This window comes from Mastigoproctus giganteus, chromosome 5, assembly GCF_048544385.1.
Source record: "Mastigoproctus giganteus isolate SK-2022 chromosome 5, ASM4854438v1, whole genome shotgun sequence".
NCBI classification, from domain to species: domain Eukaryota; kingdom Metazoa; phylum Arthropoda; class Arachnida; order Uropygi; family Thelyphonidae; genus Mastigoproctus; species Mastigoproctus giganteus.
Window position 1 is genome coordinate 59,191,371 of NC_143579.1, and position 19,437 is coordinate 59,210,807.

At 36.1% G+C, this 19,437-nt stretch overlaps 1 protein-coding gene across 2 annotated transcripts in view; it reads left to right on the plus strand.

Moving 5' to 3' along the window:
• Positions 1 to 19,437, plus strand: part of LOC150085429 (1-acyl-sn-glycerol-3-phosphate acyltransferase epsilon-like) — an 83,020-nt gene that overhangs the window by 20,001 nt on the left and 43,582 nt on the right. For both annotated transcript variants that reach the window (XM_090373230.1, XM_090373228.1), the window contains 2 exons: positions 2,290 to 2,405; positions 10,384 to 10,470. In XM_090373230.1, the coding sequence (XP_090229356.1) occupies positions 2,290 to 2,405; positions 10,384 to 10,470 (203 nt within the window). The remainder of the gene's footprint in view (positions 1 to 2,289; positions 2,406 to 10,383; positions 10,471 to 19,437) is intronic.

Sequence of the window (19,437 nt, forward strand, 5' to 3'; positions counted from 1 at the left end):
TACCACCTAGTGGTTCCTTTATCTGCAAATTCTTAATACACGAATGATCACTGCTGATAACCAGATCAAGAGTGTTACTTTCTCTGGTTGCCTCTCGAACATGCTGCTGCAGAAAACAATCATCCAATAAATCCACAAAAGTCTGACTAGTGTGTGAGTGACCAACCGACAAGTTCCAGTCAACATCTGGGAAGTTAAAATCCCCCATTATAAGACATTCTGATTTACTGGCCCATTCTATTTCTCTGTACAATTGTTCATTGTACTCATTCAAGTCATTAGGCCTATAACACACTCCTACTCTTATTTTTGCTTTCGCAGTGATTATCTCACACCAAACTGACTCAACAGAGCACTGTTCATCTATATCAACTGGATGCACTTCCTTTGATTTTATGTTTTTCTTAATTAACAGCATAACACCCCCTCCCTTTCTGTCCTGTCTATCCTTTCTGTACACATTGTACTCCCCAAATTCCAGTTCTGCATTCCTTATATCTTTGTGACACCACGTCTCTGCTATCCCAACAATATCTGCCTTTGATGTCTTGACCAACACTTCAAATTCATCAAATTTATTTACTATACTTCTAGCATTGGTATACATGCAAGCATACATGCTCCTATGCCTATTCCTTGTTACCCTAACACATCCCATATACCCAACTATTCCATGATGACTGCCATCCGTCCCTGAAACCCCCAACACCCCTCGCTCCAGGTCGCTTCTTATTCTAATAGAAGTTGTGCAAGAATCACCTTCACCTCTGCCTGCGGTTACTGTTAAACTATTAGTCTTTGTATCCCCCCAAACTAGCAGTTTTCCGACCCACCTAACACTGCCTCGATAGCATCAGCAAATATTCTTGCACCCTTTCTATTTAAGTGTATCCCACGTGTTATGAGCAGTTGGAATGTTACCTGCCTGTAAGACTCCTGTGTACAAAGTCATATTGGCATCCCCTCCCCAACCTCCCAAAAATAAAAATTAATAAATAATTGTAGTCAGTTATTTTAATGTAGTTTGTAATGATCAATGAAGAACACATTTTGGAATTAAAAAAACTAAAACTGTTTTAACACGTTATAACAAAAAATGTCTTTTATCATTCTGTTTCGTATTTATGGCTGAAAAATTTTGGATGATTTTGTAATTGGCTGGTAACTTTTTAGTAATGTAAGTACAAACAAAAATAAGAACATTCTAGTTTAAAAATTTTAATTTTTAGAATTTTTAAAGTCCAGATGGTGTCCCTCTTCATTAGGTTCCTCTCAGTGGTGCACCACATGCAACCACACATGGCAGTCCTGACGAGCATTGCTTTTTCTTTTCAGTTGTTCTTTTGCTGTTGAGCTAGAATGAAATTCAACCTTAAATAAGCCATATTTATATGGTTTTTCATCCTATTTTTAGGGATTCAAACAATAGAAACCATTCCAAGTGTATTAGCAAAAGACCTTTATTTTTAGTGCACTTTTAATAAAATTTTGTGTCACTGGTAGTGACAAGATTTGTTTCAGTATCCAAGTATAGTTTTGCTTTGTAGATAAATGTATTGATACAATATTAGGATTGTATCAATCCTAATATTAATATAATAATGATAAAAATTAATATAATAATGTTAACTTTAAAAAATGGTTATAGAGTTTTGAATGGTAAAAAATAATAATAAAATAAAGAAAATATGAATTAGCAGACATATAACTTAGTATGAATAAATATTTTTACTTGCTATATATCTGCATATTCTTATTTATTAGCATTTTAGCATTAGCATTAGTAGAAGCATATGATGCAAGAAGGCAAGCTTATGCAGCGTCAGCAAAAAAAAAAAAATAAATAAATAAATAATTGTGAAAAGAGGTTGTTTTTTTTTTTTTTTTTTAACTTGAGGATTACATGTTATGAGCAGTTGGACTGTTACCTGCCTGTAAGACTCCTGTGTACAAAGTCTATTATTTTTATTATTTTTTTACCAATCAAAATCCCATAGCTGTTTTTTAAAATTCAACAGCCATAGCTCCATAACAGTTCAGAATTGGACACATTTATATGAGATTTTTCCCCCTCTTATTATTTATTACTTCTTAGAACTTTTTGCACATTATCCTTTGAAAACACATGCATGCATCACAGTTGGAAATCATGCTTGCAGGATTATACTTCAACATAGACATTGAAATAATTTGAAAATCATATACATTAATTGCGTTCAGTTCCCATCAGAATTTTACTGGTTAAATTGTAATTTTAATTCCTGATTTTTTTTTTTTTTTTTTTTTAAGTGGATTGGGTTATTGTTCACATGTTAGCTGAACGCCAAGGAAGTCTGGGCCATGTTCGATATGTGATGAAAAATTCTCTTCAGCTGGTACCATTGTATGGCTTTTACTTTTATGAGGTAAGAATATCATTATTTTGGCAAATGAAAGTTATAAACAAAAATTATCATAGAGATGCACATTTTGATTGAACCAGTTTATTTTAGATAAGATTACACTTCTGAAACACTCCATTTTTTGTTTAAAATGGAGAGATATTTCCTTACTTTTAATCAATATTAAATGTAAGGAAATGATAAAATATTTATTTGATGTGACAAAAAGAAATGTAGAAATATAATCCAAAAACATTCATATTACACAGCAGTAAGGTACAAATGACATGGACCTGACTTAAAATAGCAGTAGGGAACATTTAACTGTGTATGCAAATGCAGTTACATAGCAAATGGCCATATAGTTGCTACTATCAAACAGTAAAATTTAGACTCTACTGGGAAACGAAAACAATAACTGCACTTTTTCAGTAAGTAGTATGAATCAAAAAGTGAAAGAAAACTACAAAAATAATAATATAAAGAAGAATTCTAAATAGTATAATGCCAACTACACTGGTGTGCAAAACTTAAAGACCAGTCAGCTTTTCGCCTGTAGCTTCTCATAGGAGTGGTCTGGATATTGGAAAAGCATACCAAAGGAACCTCGTACAGAAATGATGAAGGAAACAACACTGACACAACAACGGAAACAAAACAGTACAGGGGGACTTTATTCAAAAATGGCAACATAGCACTGGCTGCCAAGATACAGATGCAACACTGCCAAAGATGGAACAAAAAGAAGAGATGGTCCTCAGTAGGAGATATGGCCACCCCTAATGTCGATGCAGGCTTTGCACCGCCTGTCCATACTTAGAACAATGTTGTTGATAAGTTCTTGCAGTAACATCGTCCATTCCTCGGTCAGTGCCATCTTCAGCTGGTGAACATTTTCTGGTGGGTGTGGACGTGCCGCTAGGCATCTCCCCAGAGCATCCCATATGTGTTCAATGGGATTTAGATGGGGGAGTGGGCAGGCCAATACATACGAACAATGTTCTCACTTTCCAAAAGCATATCGACAGTTGTAGTGCAATGAGGTGTGGCGTTATCATCCATAAATACGAACTCGTGACCAATGGCGCCTCAGAACAGATGCACATGGGGAAGGATTACCTCAGTACAGTAGCATACACCGGTTACAGTTTCGCCTTCCAGTATCTGGAGTTGTGTAAGTCCATCCAAGTTTCTTGTCTGTAGCACTGTATGAAACCAATCGAACATCTGTAACAATCATGCTCACCATTTGGTAATTTGCACATAACTGCTGAACTGCTGCTTTTAGCTGTTTATGTGAGCCCTCTCATCACGATACAAATTTTTGCATGTGCACAAGCTTTCCACTAAACGGCCACAGTTATGCAAACCTTGCCACAGGCTGTTTCGTTTGATTTTGTTGTTGTAACATTTAGAAATAGTGTTGGTCCTTAAGTGTAGTATGGGGGGGGGAAACAGCAGACAGAACACACACACACACACACACACACACACACACACACACACACACACACACACACACACACACACACACACACACACACACACACACAGGGTTGTCCAAAATTTTTGTTACCCCACATTTTTCTCGAAGTAGTTTGTTTAAATATCATTAATGAGAATTGTGGATGATAATAAATTCTGTTTCAAATGCTCAACACATGCTCATATGTTGGAAATATGGGCTCATGAACAACCACAGACAAGGGAAACCACGTAAGATGTAGAATGGGACTTATCTGCAAGATTTAACATAGACATGCTCCTCCTAAAATGACAGTATTGTAATGGGAGTGTAAGCTGCTTGTGACTGGATCAATTCTAGATTTAAAAAAAAAAAAAAATCCTGGTTAAAAGGACTAGATGACTGTCAACATAGCAGGAACACTGTGTATCATTGATGGGATCAGATACATCCTCTGAAAAGTCTGTGGAAATGATTGTCTGAACTTGGTATTCCAAACACCACAAAGCTAACACAATGTAACATGATTTTCAATTGAAATCCTTCAGGCCTGCATTCTTCAACAAGCTAAACGATATGATGTATGAATCAAAGTGCAACATGTTCAAAGTTACTTGAGCTTTTCGTGATGCTCCTACAGTGCCATAAGGTTTTATTCTCAGATTTTATAGTTTATCAGAATCAGAATTTATAATTTATCAAAGTGTCCATAAGAGGAATGTTTATTTCTGGAGTAAAACTGACCTGCAATTTTCAGAATTAGAGCAAAATCCACCATGGGTCACCTTGGCTGCACTGTTCCAGTAAGCATTTGATTGGTATTTCTTTGACAGTCCATCCTGTTAATCAACATTTATGCCTAGCCATGTTCTGAAGAAATTTTTTTTCTTGGAATTTTTGAGATTTTTAAATAGAAACAGTACATAAATTCTTTCAAATACAGTCGAACTTGGTTATAACAAGCACGGAAATAATGAGATCATGGCTGTAACAAGCAGAAAGCCATAATGATTTTAATTTATGTGTATTCCCATACCCACTGTTATAACGAGCGTACTGCACGGATATACCATACAAATTTTGGTAACTTTGCAAATATTCTTAATTGCTGGGGTAGTCAGAAAAAAACCCCAATTCTTGGAATAGACGAAAATGAAAAGTGCGACTTACAATACGGGGGCTATACAATAGTGCATTGGCATTCCACTTGTCATATTACCCTATTTACAGATTGTCTTGTATTCACTGAGCCATAAATTTATTTCCAGACTTCTAAGAATTTTGTCAACAGGACAATCTAAGAACTTTGTATGCATTTCACGACTTCTGAGAACTTTGTATGCAGATCACTTTACTGTCATTTTAAATAAAATCAGTTAGTAATGAACTCTTCAGAAGATTGAATAGAGAATATGAAGCAGAAGAGGAGAGAAGAGTTTATAGTGCAGGAATTGGAAGAAGCAGTTGAAAAGTTTAAGAATAGAAAGTCTCCCGGTAGTGATAAAATTGTAATTGAGGTTTATAATGAGTTTTGTTTGCATTTCGGGACTTCTAAAAACTTTGTATGCAGATCACGTTATCATTTTAAATAAAATCAGGTAGAAACGAACCCTTCCTTCGGAAACATGTCTACTAACAAAAGAAAGTTTCTCTATTCACGAAGAACTCGAAATTATTCGTGAGTTGAACATGGTGCAAAAAACGTTGAAGTGTGTAAAAAGTTCCTTTGTCCTCTTCAACAGTAATGACATTGTGGAAGAATAAACATGTTTTCGTATTGGCACGGGAAAACAACATAACTGGAAACAAAAATTAAAAATTGCGAAGTTACAAATGCCAATGAAGCATTGCTTCAATGGTTCACTACATGAACTCCAGGGGCTCACGTCTGGTGAGTATGGGCTTGGCACACCTAGAGTCCTGAGCTGGATATCATCATTCTTCTCTCTCTCTCTCTCTCTCTCTCTCTCTCTCTCAGGGTAACTTGGAAAATTTTTTTTTTTTGGCTGGTGCAACATAAGCCTCAGGCTTCCTTGCACCACAAGAGTAATAATAACTAAAGTAATAATAATAATAATAAATAAAGAAGTGCTGGAATTTCAATAGACAGTTCGATCTTGAAGGCTCAAACGGAAAAATTTGCTAAACAATTTGGATGCGACAATTTTGTATGTAACAGCAGTTGATTGGATCAATTTAAAAACTAAATACAAGCATATTAATACATATAATATGTGGGTATATACTAATATTGTATTATTATTATTTTCTCTCTAATATTTCTTTTGTTTTTTGAATCTATCTTTTTATCAAGTTATTTAGAATTAAAAAAATAGGATGTAGATTTAACTGATCACTGATATAGCGAGTAACGGTTATAACGAGGAATTGTTGGTCCTTTGATGCTCGTTATAACTAAGTTCGACTGTATTAATATGCTCTTAGTTTTGACTGATTGCCCAATATTTAAAAATTTTTTCTTAGGAGTTTTTTTAGGCTTTTTATACGTATTTAGTGCCACAAATTTAAACAGATATGCCAACCCGTTTAAAACTGATTTAATAATAAAATAAAATAATACAAAAAACTAGTTTGAGACTAAAATAAAATAAAATAAGTAAATATGTTAAAATGCATTAAAATAGAAATTTAAAAGCGATAAAAACACTATTGAAGCTTTCGGAGGTGTCTGCCTCCTTCCTCAGCAATAATGAAACTTAAGCGACACATTCTTAAATACCAGGTTCACGGCACACTTGGATGACCAGGCGCATACTTGGTATCCCTTTCACGTGTACTAGAACCGGAAGTGGCCTAGGGGCATGGAATGCACTGTTGGGAAAAACAACACCAGGTCTCCCCCGACAACGCTGTCATCCTTGACTGGGCACATAAATTCTGAGACCGCAAGTAGCTGGAAAGTCTGTGGATTGGATCCTCTGGCAACAATAGCATGAATAGAGATAGGGGAGTACGACTTCACCCCCTTTTTGAGGTGGTGGTTTTTGCCAGAGATAAATGTTTTAGTTTTCCACGCCCCCCCCCCCAGGCCACTTCCGGTTCTGGTACACGTGAAAGGGATACCGAGTATGCGCCTGGTCATCCACGTGTGCCGCGAACCTGGTATTTAAGGATGTGTCGCTTAAGTTTCATTATTGCTGAGGAAGGAGGCAGACATCTCCGAAAGCTTCAATAGTGTTTTTATCGCTTTTAAATTTATATTTTAATGCATTTTAACGTATTTACTTATTTTATTTATTTTTTTTTTTTTGTCTCAAACTAGTTTTTTGTAAATAATCAATTTTTGTAAATATTATTTTACAGTTTTTTGTATTTTATTTTATTATTAAATCAGTTTTAAACAGTTGGCGTATCTGTTTAAATTTGTGGTATGAATAATCCCAACCTTAGAGGCCTCATTGCAGATGTATTTAGTGTAATAACCTGTGTAGTTTCATCCCTCGTGGATTTCACTGAATGCCCATTCCAAAGTTTGTCTGTGATATTACCAGGCTTCATGAATTCTAGTAATTTATTTTTTATTTTAGTTTAGTCTCACAGGGAAACTGTTATGAAATTCCTTATGCATCTCATGCTGATTTCAGCCAGTAGCATGCTGCAAAATAATTTGTACATTGTAAATTGAAGTGGGTTAAAATAGAATAATTGGTTTTACTGTTGCACATTATAGCAATGAGTCTTCACAGTTTGATCTGCAGTGCCAAGCAGAAGAAACTTATGTATCACTTTATAATATTGTATTGATGCCATAGTGAGACTACTATGAGCTGACAGTGTTGCCCCAGAAATCAACCTAATCATGCCATTCCCTTATACATGTAAACCAACCTCATCATGATTAGAAAGCAGAAAAATAAGATTTTTTTTTATTAAGCTTTTAAAGGGAATTATCAACTGTAGAGTATTAACCCTAAATGTAATATTATTGAATAAGACACTTTTCCCTGTAACAAAATTATGGTTTATTGGCATAGTAAGGTGGAAAAAATTTTATAATAAACTTCCTAATCCTGTACATTACCTAAATAAACTAATATGGTGATGTTTCTGAATTCATGTATGGAATTTGTCTTTGGGCCAGGATTGGGTTTCCTACGTAAATTGTAATGAATTTTAAAGTTAAAAAATCTGACCATTCTGAACACACAGCTTAATTGATAACAATAACTGATGAAACAGGAATGCAGCTGTTCAGAACTTTTTATTGATGCAGAGCAGAAATGTATCCATGAGAAAGGTGGAGTAGACAGAAAGAAAACATTAAAATCAGGCAGTATAAAATACTTTAATTTGATTGGTCACTATTTCTTTAAGAAAGTCATTGATAAAAATGAAACTATCATAATGTTTCTGGAAATCTATACAAACCATTAAAAACAAAGAAAATATTAAAATCAAGAATTAGAAAAGGATTAATGCTCTACTATAAAACAGTCAGAATGATAGGAGTGCAGATACAGTACTCTCTTTTGCGGAATAACAATGCTGACAACCATATGAACTTTACAAAGCAACTGCAATAAATAGACATGCAATGTGTCGGAGTTCAAAAACAGTGGGATGTTACTTAATCACTTCCACTGTACATGTGTAAACTGTGACAAAGAAAAAAGTGATAACATAAATCAATGCGCTGATTACAACGAACATCATTTATTTCTATTTATTAGTATACAGCATACATCAGGACTTCATAAAAAGTGATAACATTATCCATGATCACAATAAGCACCGTAACGAAATGAAAAGTGTAACAAACTGAAACTTAAAAATACAGCAATTCTAGTAGTTTCTGATAATTTATAAGGTTCATGGGAGAATGAAATGAAATTGATTGAAAGAGGATAAAGTCATATGGATTTCTTAAGTATGAATAGCACTTTTCAGTGTGACTAAATAGTTTAGTTTATTGATAAAACATCAAACTACAATCCCTTCCCCAACAGAATAACTCTACATGAGTTTATTAACCTTTAAGTAGTGGTGCAACTGTTGTAACAAATCTGGTGCTATGTGGTCTAACAGGTCTACCTATATATATTTTTTTTATTTCTGTAAAAACGTTTTTGGATTTTTAGAATTCCTTTCAACATATCAATACTTTACCTTTTCTCAGGAAATGCCAATACTTATTAAAGACAATTTTTTTTTTATTTAATGAACAAGGTCAAGGTGTGTTTGTTTTGATTGTGGTCTCCAGGATTTCCCCTGTAAGCCTCAGTAGCATCTGAAAGGCAAAGCCAAGGCTGGAAAGTGTATGTTGAGTATCGGCATCTGGCGACTTTGCAGCCAGGGAGTAGGGGACATCTGGTCCCCTGCTCCCTGGGGACCAGATGTCTTGAGAAGTATGGGAAATTTGGGGGGGAAGGAAAGAGATAAAAAGAAGGAGATAAAGAAAGAGGCATCCCCTGGAAGATGAAAGAGAAGATCATAATTAAACTAAAAGAAAGGCAACATTTACATCCTACAAAATATATACATCCATAATCAAGCCCTGAGAGAAACAGACTGATTTACTGTCTCCACAAGACATTTTATAATGATACTTCAACTCGCAATTTTACACAGTAAACATCTTAAATCTATCCTTTAGTGAAACAGCCAAGTTTACTGCCTTCACTAGATATTTATATATATAAAACAAAATAATTCAACAATCTCAGTCACAGTTACAACTTAACAAATTGATTGAGGAAAGTGGATTGTGAGTAGGTGAGCACATACCACAGTGTATCAGAACCTTTATTACTAGAATTATGTACAAAGTTAAGGTGAAGTTAAAATAAGCTAAAAATAAAGTGAAGTAAACAAGATAAGATAAAAAGGTAAAGCTGATGTCTTGAAGTCTATTCCTTCTTCCCCTAGGCTAAAAAATATAATTACACTATTATTGCAGATGTTTTTCTTTCTTTCTTTTATATTTTTTTAGCCCAAAGGAAAAAGACAAAGTAGCCTGCAAAACAGCAGCTGTACTTTTTTTTATCTTATCTTGTTTGCTTTATTTTATTTTTGCCTTATTTTAATTTCACTTTAACCTTTATGAAAATACAAAATTTCCATAATAAACTTTTTGATGTTATCTTATGGAGTGGTGTGCATGCTCACTTACTATCTGAATACCTGCTTAACATCAACTATTTCCTTAAATAATTTTTATTCAAATTGCAATATGTAGTAGGTGGGTAATGTGACTACTGCAGCTTGATTACAATTTTTCAGTGATGTTATAAAAAGCCAATCTATCAAAGTGTAACTAAGAATTCTTAGTTAGGCTTTTTTAGATTGGTTGTCCCCTCTGCCCAAATAGCTAATTCATCACAAACTGTGAATTAAACATGTTGCTCAGCCAACCTGAATACTTCAGTGCTTAATAATGACAGTCTCCAAGCAGTATATTTATTGTATGCTTAGTATAAAGTGATGAAGATGATATTGCTAAAGATGCAGCGTTTTTTATTGAAAAACTTATGCTTTTGTTATTGTTACCTCTAATTAACCAAGGCTATTGTTTTACAGCATGGTTGCATATATATTAAAAGAAGAAACTTCAGGGCACATAAAATGTTATCGTCATTAGCGTTTCTGCAGAATAAACAGATTAATGTAAGTATATCTTAATTTATTGTTGATTTCATTCTGTTTTTTTTTTTTTTGCTTAAAAAACTTAGGCCCTACTAAACCAATAAAATTTTTTTTTGTCTCTGTGCTGAAGTAAATTAAAACTGACATGTTCCTTGCACAAGGATATCATGTAAGTGAAATACAGGAAAGCCTCGGTAATAGCCAGAATTCTCATTTATACAAAGTATATGTTATTCCCCTTCAAAAGGGGATAGATGTTCTCAGGTTAAAAAATGTTTAATACAAAATATGAGTAATATGTATTAAAAAGTTAGTGTTTGTCCCATGAATAATATAACCATACTTTTCAGTGTGGTTAGCACAGGTGAGACTACTATTAATAAACCAATAAAACCAATACGATACAAGCATACTGATTGCACCACAATACCTATGTGTCAAGGTTGCTTAGTCATTTCAGGAGAGGGGTAGTCAGATTCATCAATTTAATGTGAAATATGAGGGGAGCTTAACACATTTGGCATAATTCACCCTACAGATATGGGCATTAGCATAATAAAATAAATCAATTTTCTCTTTGTACTTCAGAATGATCACATAGGGTCAGAGGAGTTCAACATAAAGAAAATACAAGAACATTACTGCATTTATTTTGTAGATGCATGCATGAATCACAGTCACCCAACAGCATGTACTTCAAACATCAACTTATTCTGAAAGTGAGATTTTCACATTTTGAACTGATTTTAGTGAAATAAACATTTGATTTGTATCAAAAGTGAAAATTGTCGCTGTTCAACATGAATATAAAGGAGAAATAAAATAATTTATACTTGGGTACTAAACTCCAAATCATTGACAAAACCAAAACAGAAATTGCAAGGCAATTTAACATTCCTCTGTCAATTTTATCAACAGTGTTAAAAAATTGTAAGTAAAACAGAACATTTAATCCTTATTTTAGAAAATCTTATTTGTTTTAATTAAAAATCATTTAAAATTTCCTTAATTAAGTTGTTTTTCTTTTATTTTATGAATATATTAATTTTAAGTAAAAAATGTATGTAAAATGGCGAATTAAAGTTTAATTGGAGTAAACTATGAAACAAAATTAGAAAACTGATTTTGACATGTTCATTTCACAAATTTCATTATTACAAAGTGAGAGAAATTAGGTCCCTTGAAGTTTGTATTAATGAAGTTTTCCTGTGTTTTAAATAGTATCAGACCCTCTACGCCGACCGGGCTAGCCGAGTGGGTAAAGTACCTGTCCGGCAACCCAAAGGTCGCGGGTTCGATTCCCGCCTCGGGCTTGGATCAAAGTACTGCAAAAACCTTGGGAGGTGCAATATGGCCACAGAAGCCGATGCGCCAACAACTACCAAATCAAAAAAAAAAAAAAAAGACCCTCTACGGTATACAGTATCTAAAATATATTATTCCTTATTTTAGATACTGTATGAAAAAAAAAAGGTGGACATTTCATTCTGCCTATAATAGATCTCCATGAAAAGATATAATATACATAAAAACTGAAGAAAATAGAAGTAGACATAAAAACTGCTTAAATTTAGAAGGGAAGGGTGTTGAAACATAAAATCATCATCAATGGCTTTGGATTTATATTAGAGATGATACCATTATATGTGGTTCTAACGTCATTTCATATAAATAACATTGCCAAAAGTTGAATTTACCATTTGTCTAAAACACTGGACATTATCATGACAGCTGTTTTGAGACTCACTGGTTTCTCATTATATGATGGCTGATAGAAACCACTTGTCTGATGAGAAACCAACATCTCAAAACTGCTGTCATGACATCCTTAGAATTTTAGACAAATAGTAGATGCACTATTTGGTAATGCTGTTTGTATGATGCAATATTAGCAGTTTAGGTCAATCTGTGAATAATGATGTCTGCCTCTGTCACTGGAGGGACCAAAGCATCCCCAAGGTGGAACTTGGGGATGCTTTGGTCCCTCCAGTTTATTTTGTAGCAGATTTAACATTAAAAAAAATTTAAGATCTAAGACTTCTTTAGTTATTTCATTTTGGTTAAAGCATAACATATATTTCTGTTGGCATTGAAAGATGATTTGGTGAAGAATGCATTTTTCAAATAGTGAGCACACACGCACATTCATGCATGCGTGTAGGTGTATGTGGGCTTGCAAAGAAGTAAGGCTGTTGGAGGGGGATATAGTTGACATTTCAAAGGCCATTTTGCCTTCTTCTAGGCTAAAATATAAAAGAAAGAAAGAAAGAAATGTAGAAAGCTATAAACATCTAGAAATACTATGTAATTTATAAACTTAGGGCTGAAGGGGAAAGCCAGGTAAGTGAGCCCTGCTATTAAATACAGTGTACAAAAGCTTAATCTGGGATGCCTGATAATGGGCTTACAAGCACAATCTGATGAACCTATATGAGGTGTACAACCAAAGTGATCCTTACATTCCTCAAAACAAGGACTGTTGTCAGTTGTTTTGGATTACTAATCTAAGGTATGGGATTTCCATTTGGTAGTATGGGTCACATGACCTGGTCCCAAGTCTTGGCTGCCAGATCCTGTTCCCAGGCTCAGAGCTACATTGACATCATGCAAAGAGTAAAGTCCAGTGATGTTAGCTGCAGATGACCCAGACTGTTGTGGGTTGCAATTCTGGCCAGTCTTCTGTTGGGGGACTGATTAGCAGTTGGATGGGGATCCCTTTGTCAGTGGTGAAACTATAAATTCTACCTCTCTCCCCCCATGAGAATTCCACAAAGTCCCCCATATGATCTAAAAACAACAATCATACCTTATCAACTGTCAGGCCCTTTGTGTTGTGTGGCCTTTCCTTCAGACAGATCGATTCAATTTCTCCCCCCCCCCTTCCAGGGAAAATTCCACCCCAGGGTGAGCTGTAGTGACCTTGTTTTTTTTTTTTTTTTTTTTGATTTGGTAGTTGTTGGCGCATCGGCGTCTGTGGCCATATTGCACCTCCCAAGGTTTTTGCAGTACTTTGATCCAAGCCCGAGGCGGGAATCGAACCCGCGACCTTTGGGTTGCCGGGCAGGTACTTTACCCACTCGGCTAGCCCGGTCGGCCGACCTTGTTAGTATATAACCTATCCCAAATTCTCTTCTCCCTCAACTCCTCTGCCTACCCCTCCTGTGCTCTTAAGAATTCTAAGGATTTAACTGGAAGATATGCTGGCAAGTCTTGATGCAGTCCATGTCCCCTCCCACCTCTCTCTCCACAGCTAAAACCTAGCAAAGTTTGACCCAGACATATGCAGATCATACCCTCAAAACAAGACTTTGTCAAGCTTGGTGATCTTTTTGTTGATCACTCTTTCTATTGTGAAATGCCATACTCACGATATGGATGGAGCCAAAAGAGCATGATGGTGATCATTACTTTTGTAATGTGAACGTAACTGGAATCTCAGTGAAGAATAAGTAAAAGATTGTTCATCCGAACCTGATTTCATTGATGAGACCAATCCTTCATGATGACAGTATGCCAATTCTGATACCTCCACAACATGGACTAGATTCTTTAAAAGAATTTAATTGTCTAATTCTTGATTAAGAGTAGGACACTGGTGGAATTACAAGTACAGGTCACTGTTGAATAAAAGTCGTGAATTAGAGTTGAATTTGAAAGTGTCTGCAATTCTGCCCAAACATGATAGGAGAGAGTATATGACAAGAGCCTTGTTGATCAATTCGGCCCTGGAATGACCGTGCAAGGCTCAAGGGGTAGAATTTTTTTCAGCCTGGTCTGTACTTGCTAACAGGAGAGACTGCTTCTACAGGGATGGGATACACTTAAATAGAAAGGGTGCAAGAATATTTGCTGATGCTATCGAGGCAGTGTTAGGTGGGTCGGAAAACTACTAGCTTGAGGGGATACAAGGACTAATAGATTAACAGTAGCCACTGGCAGAGGTGAAAGTGATTCTTGCACTGCTTCAATTGGAATGAACAGCAGCCTGGAAAACAAGATGAAGGGTACTTCAGAGACTGCTGGGAGGCATTGTGGTACAAGTAAACACATGGGTTGTGTTAGGGTAGCTAAGAATAGGAACAGGTGCATGTATACTTGCATGTACACCAATGCTAGGAGTTTGGTAAATAAATTTGATGAATTTGAGGTATTGCTCAAAACATCAAAGGCAGATATTGTTGGGATATCAGATATAAGGAATGCAGAACTGAAATTTGGGGAGTACAATGTGTACAGAAAGGATAGACAGGATAGGAAGGGAGGAGGGGTTATGCTATTAGTTAAGAAACACATAAAATCCAAGGAAGTGAAGCCAGTCGACATCGCTGGACAGTGCAGTGTCGAGTCAGTTTGGTGTGACATAAGCATTGGGAGATCAAAATTGAGAGTAGGAGTGTGCTATAGGCCTAATGACTCTGATGATTATAATAAGAAACTCTACAGGGAAATAGTGGGCCAGTAAATCAGAGAGTCTTATAATGGGGGATTTTAATTTCCCAGATATTGACTGGAATTTGTGGGTTGGTCATTCAAACACTGCAAGGCTTTTGTGGATTTATTGGATGACTGTTTTCTACAGCAGCATGTTTGGGAGGCAACTAGAGTGAGTTGCCTCCCAAACATGCGAGGTATGATAATCACTACTGATAATCATACCTCTTGGTATGATTATCAGTAGTGATTCTCCATGCATTAAGAATCTGCAGATAAAGGAACTACTAGGTGGCAATGATCACAGTGTGCTAAAATGGGATTTACTCAAAGAGGTAACTACCATCGGGTAAACGGAAGGATTTTTGCTTTCATAAAGGCGACTACGATGGTCTGAGACTGTATTTAAATTCTATACAGTGGGACCAACTGATGATGTTACCAACAGCAAATTCAAAATGGGAAGCAATCAAAGAATATATCTTGGAAGCTACTAGGCTTACATACCAAATAAGAAATATTGTTCAAGGTTTAGGCCTAAATGGATGTCAGATGAACTAATGAGACATATGGCAGAGAAGAAAAATGCATGGGATACATATAAATTAATGGGTGACATGGAAGCTTATGATAGATATAAGCTGGTCTGTAACCAAGTCACAAAGGAGATTAGGCAGGCAAAGGCAGATTATGAGAAATCCTTGGCAAAGAATGCAAAGAAAAACAGAAAAGAGTTCTTTACCTATGTAAACTCTAGAAGGAAATGGATGAATCAGATTGGTCCACTGGATATTGATGGTTCAGTTGATGAAGATTCTGCTCAGGTGCTAACAAACTAAACGAGTATTTTGCATCTACATTCACACATGAGGAGTTATTCAGGAAGGGGAATGCCAGAGGTGAAGTAAACTCTGGCAGTGAACTAGATGATTTTGTAATAACTAAGAGGAAAGTGGAGGAGAAATTGTTGAGGAAAAACATAAAAAAGGCACCCAGGGTGGATGGGATCTATCCAGTTGTATTAAAGGAGGTAGCAAAGGAAGTAAGCAAACCCTTAGCCATAATTATGAGATCTTCTTTGGACTCAGGGGAGGTACCCATAGACTGGAGATGTGCAAATGTGACCCCAATTCACAAAGGAAGATCAAAGGCTGACACAAGTAATTATAGACCTGTGAGTTTAACTTCTGTTCCAGGAAAATTAATGGAGGCACTAGTTAAAGAAGCACTGCAGGATCATCTAGACAAGACTTCACTTATAGCTCGGACACAGCATGGTTTTGTTAAGGGAAAGTGTTGCATGACCAATTTGATTGGATACTATGATGTAGTCACAAAAGAACTGGATGCAGGGAATAACTTTGATATTATATACTTGGATCTAGAAAGGCTTTTGATACTGTTGCACATGGAATACTGCTGCACAAATTGGAGCAGTGTGGCATTGGAGGCAAATTGCTGCTATGGATAAAGGGATGGTTGAGAGCGAGAAGCCAGAGAGTGGTAATCAATGGACACTGCTCATCATGGACTAATGTTATTAGTGGAGTCCTTTAGGGTTCAATGTTGAGTCCATTGTTGTTTTCTATATTTATAAATGATATTGATGATGGTATATCTAGCTTAATGTCCAAGTTTGCAGACAATACAAAGGTTGGCAGGGTTGTTAAGGACACCACTGACAATATGCTGCTGCAACAGGATCTGGAAAGGTTGAGCAGATGGGCTGAGAGGTGGCAAATGAAGTTTAACATTGACAAATGTAAAGTACTACATATGGGAAACAGTAACCCCAGAGTAATGTATTAACTCTGTGGTACTACACTGACAGTGGTAGAGAATGAAAAGGACCTGGGGGTAATTGTGCAGGCAGATATGAAGTTTTCTGAGCAGTGCAGATGGGCTGCAAGAGTAGCTCATTTTGTCTTGTCAATGGTATTCAGCAATTTTTCTAACAGGGATAAGGAAGTGATTATTCCATTGTATAAGGCAATGGCCAAGCCACACCTTGAGTACTGTATACAGGTCTGGAGGCCTGATTTCAAGAAGGATGTAGAGCTGCCGGAACGAGTACAGAGAAGGGCAACAAGATTAGTGAATGGAACAAGGGGTTGCTCTTACGAAGAAAGGCTTAAGTTTTGCAAATTTCGGTGTCTGGAGACTAGGCACCGGCGAGGTGATCTGATAGAGGTGTATAAAGCCTTGAATGGTTTGAGCATGTTCAATGCTGATGGGATTCTTCCTCTTGCTCAGAATAATCACCTGAGAGGGCATAAATTCAAATTGAGGAAAGACAGATGTAGGAAAAATGTGTGGAAATTTGCTTTTAGCCACCGGGTAGTTGGTTGGTGAAACAGTCTTCCATCCCTTGCTGTGGAAGTTGATAGCCTAAATACATTTAAGGCTCAGCTGGACAGATATTTCGAACGGAGGGGTGAAATGGGAGTGGGTTTTTTTTTTTTTTTTTTTGGCTGATGCTGCATAAACTTGCTTTCTTGCATCATATGCCTCTGCTAATGCTAATGAAGGTGTGATTGGTGAGAATTTGAACTTCAACCAATCCAGGGTACATACCCAACAAAGAGATATAGGAGCTAGAGATGTTTATGCAAGATGAGCTGAGTGACCACATTACTGATCTAGCTCTCTCCAAAGATAAAGCCAAAACTTCTTGCCTTGAAACTAAAGGAGAAATACTTCAGGAAAAAAAATCAAAGTACGTCGCTATCTTTTGATAAAGAAACCAAGTTTTGACTACATTCTTTACAGTAAACAGTCTTCTCTGCTGCTGCCATATATTTGGAATTTTTAGAGAATTTTCACAAATACAGGCACTCCCTGACTTTACCTAAGTTTTTGCTGGCTGGTGCAAACTGGAAAAAAAAAAAAAAATTTTCAACTTACGAGGTCTTGGAATTCGTTCCCAGAAATTTTCGCTATATAACTAAGCTATTTACCTCTATCTTGGAAAAAAAAAAAAAAAAGAGTTCTTGTTTATACTCTGCCACGACCACCAGATCAGTGGAGTTTGCAATAAATCAATCAATACAAATGTTAATCGTATTTAGCAGTCACTGGCTTGAACATCGGTCCACTCAAAGAGCATGCGCTACTGCTCCTGACCACTCGGCCGTGTCAGGAGGTCATTTCTATAATGGAAATTGTATTAGTTTTATATAAATATATGTCAAATAAGCACAACACAAAAATCACTTTTTAACTAAAGGATGCATAAACAAAACACGCGGCCAACACGTTTATTGTTGGCTGAGAGAAAGGGCTACGCACCAGCCGAAGAATGCACTACACTTTCATTGTTATCATATGTTCGGTTATAAGAATCAATTTTCAACACCTTTGTAATATTTTTCTACAGCACGTTTCTGGAGGTCACGACCATAAAACAATAAAAACAGTTTGCATTTACTGGTTTATTGGACTTTTCTGTTAGTGCAGTCTATTATAAATGAGTAGTAAACTCGATCTTATTGCATTTGCTATAATACCAATAACTGGATTTGTGTGGGTTTTTACGTTATTATGGTGAAATGTGTGAATGCCACATTTCACCATATCTGAATGCCACCTCTTCACTGACTCCTGACAGCAAAGTTTGAAAGTTGTTCTCTTGCATAATGGGAATTTAAAGCCACCAATGCTCGTTCTGTTCATCTAGAGGAGATACAGAGTAACATGAAGATGCCACTTGAAGTAATTCCAATGGTATATCTATACCAATCTCAAAGTCATTGGTACGTTAATGGATATGCAAGGAAGGATCATAAAATGTTGTTTCCTATGCTTATGGCACAGCTGTTTTACTACAGACCAGAGGTTCCCAAACTTCTCGGTTCACAGTACCCTTATGTCCCAGTAATTTTTTCACGGCACCCAAAGTCCAAAATAAACACAGTGGTTTTCGACCTTTTAATATATACCTGTATAATAATTTTATTCTTTATATAGAGGTACTAAATGAAGATCAATTATAGATCACCATGAAATTAAAAAAATACAGTACAATGGATACCATACACCTTTTTATAATGAAATAAATGTATAAATTTAAAAAAAAATAAATAATAATAACTTTAAGTAACTTAAACCCAAATTACATGGCACCCCTGTTGAAAACCACTGCTACAGGCTAATACAAAGGGTACTAGGAAAGTTTTGCAATATGACACAACAATGAATCACAGGAAGCTGCTTGTTGCTGCATGATGAGACATGTTCATATGTGCATAGTAGCCGCCGCGCAAAGTCGATGGGCTCGGTTATTCATTAGTAGTGAGAGTGTAAAGTGCTTGCGATGGCATCGTGGTCACGAAATGAGATAAGGACAGTTTTGCGGTATAATTTCGTGCGTGGTTTAACCATAGACCAGTGCTTAGAATAAATGACTCTTGCACTAGATGATGATTGTCCACATCGTACAACGATATTCAGGTGGTATAGAGAATTCCACTCTGGAGGATTCTGAGAGGCCGGGAAGGCCACGAACGTCAGTTACGGAGGAAAACGTTACTGCTGTGAGGAAAATGCTTGACGAAAACA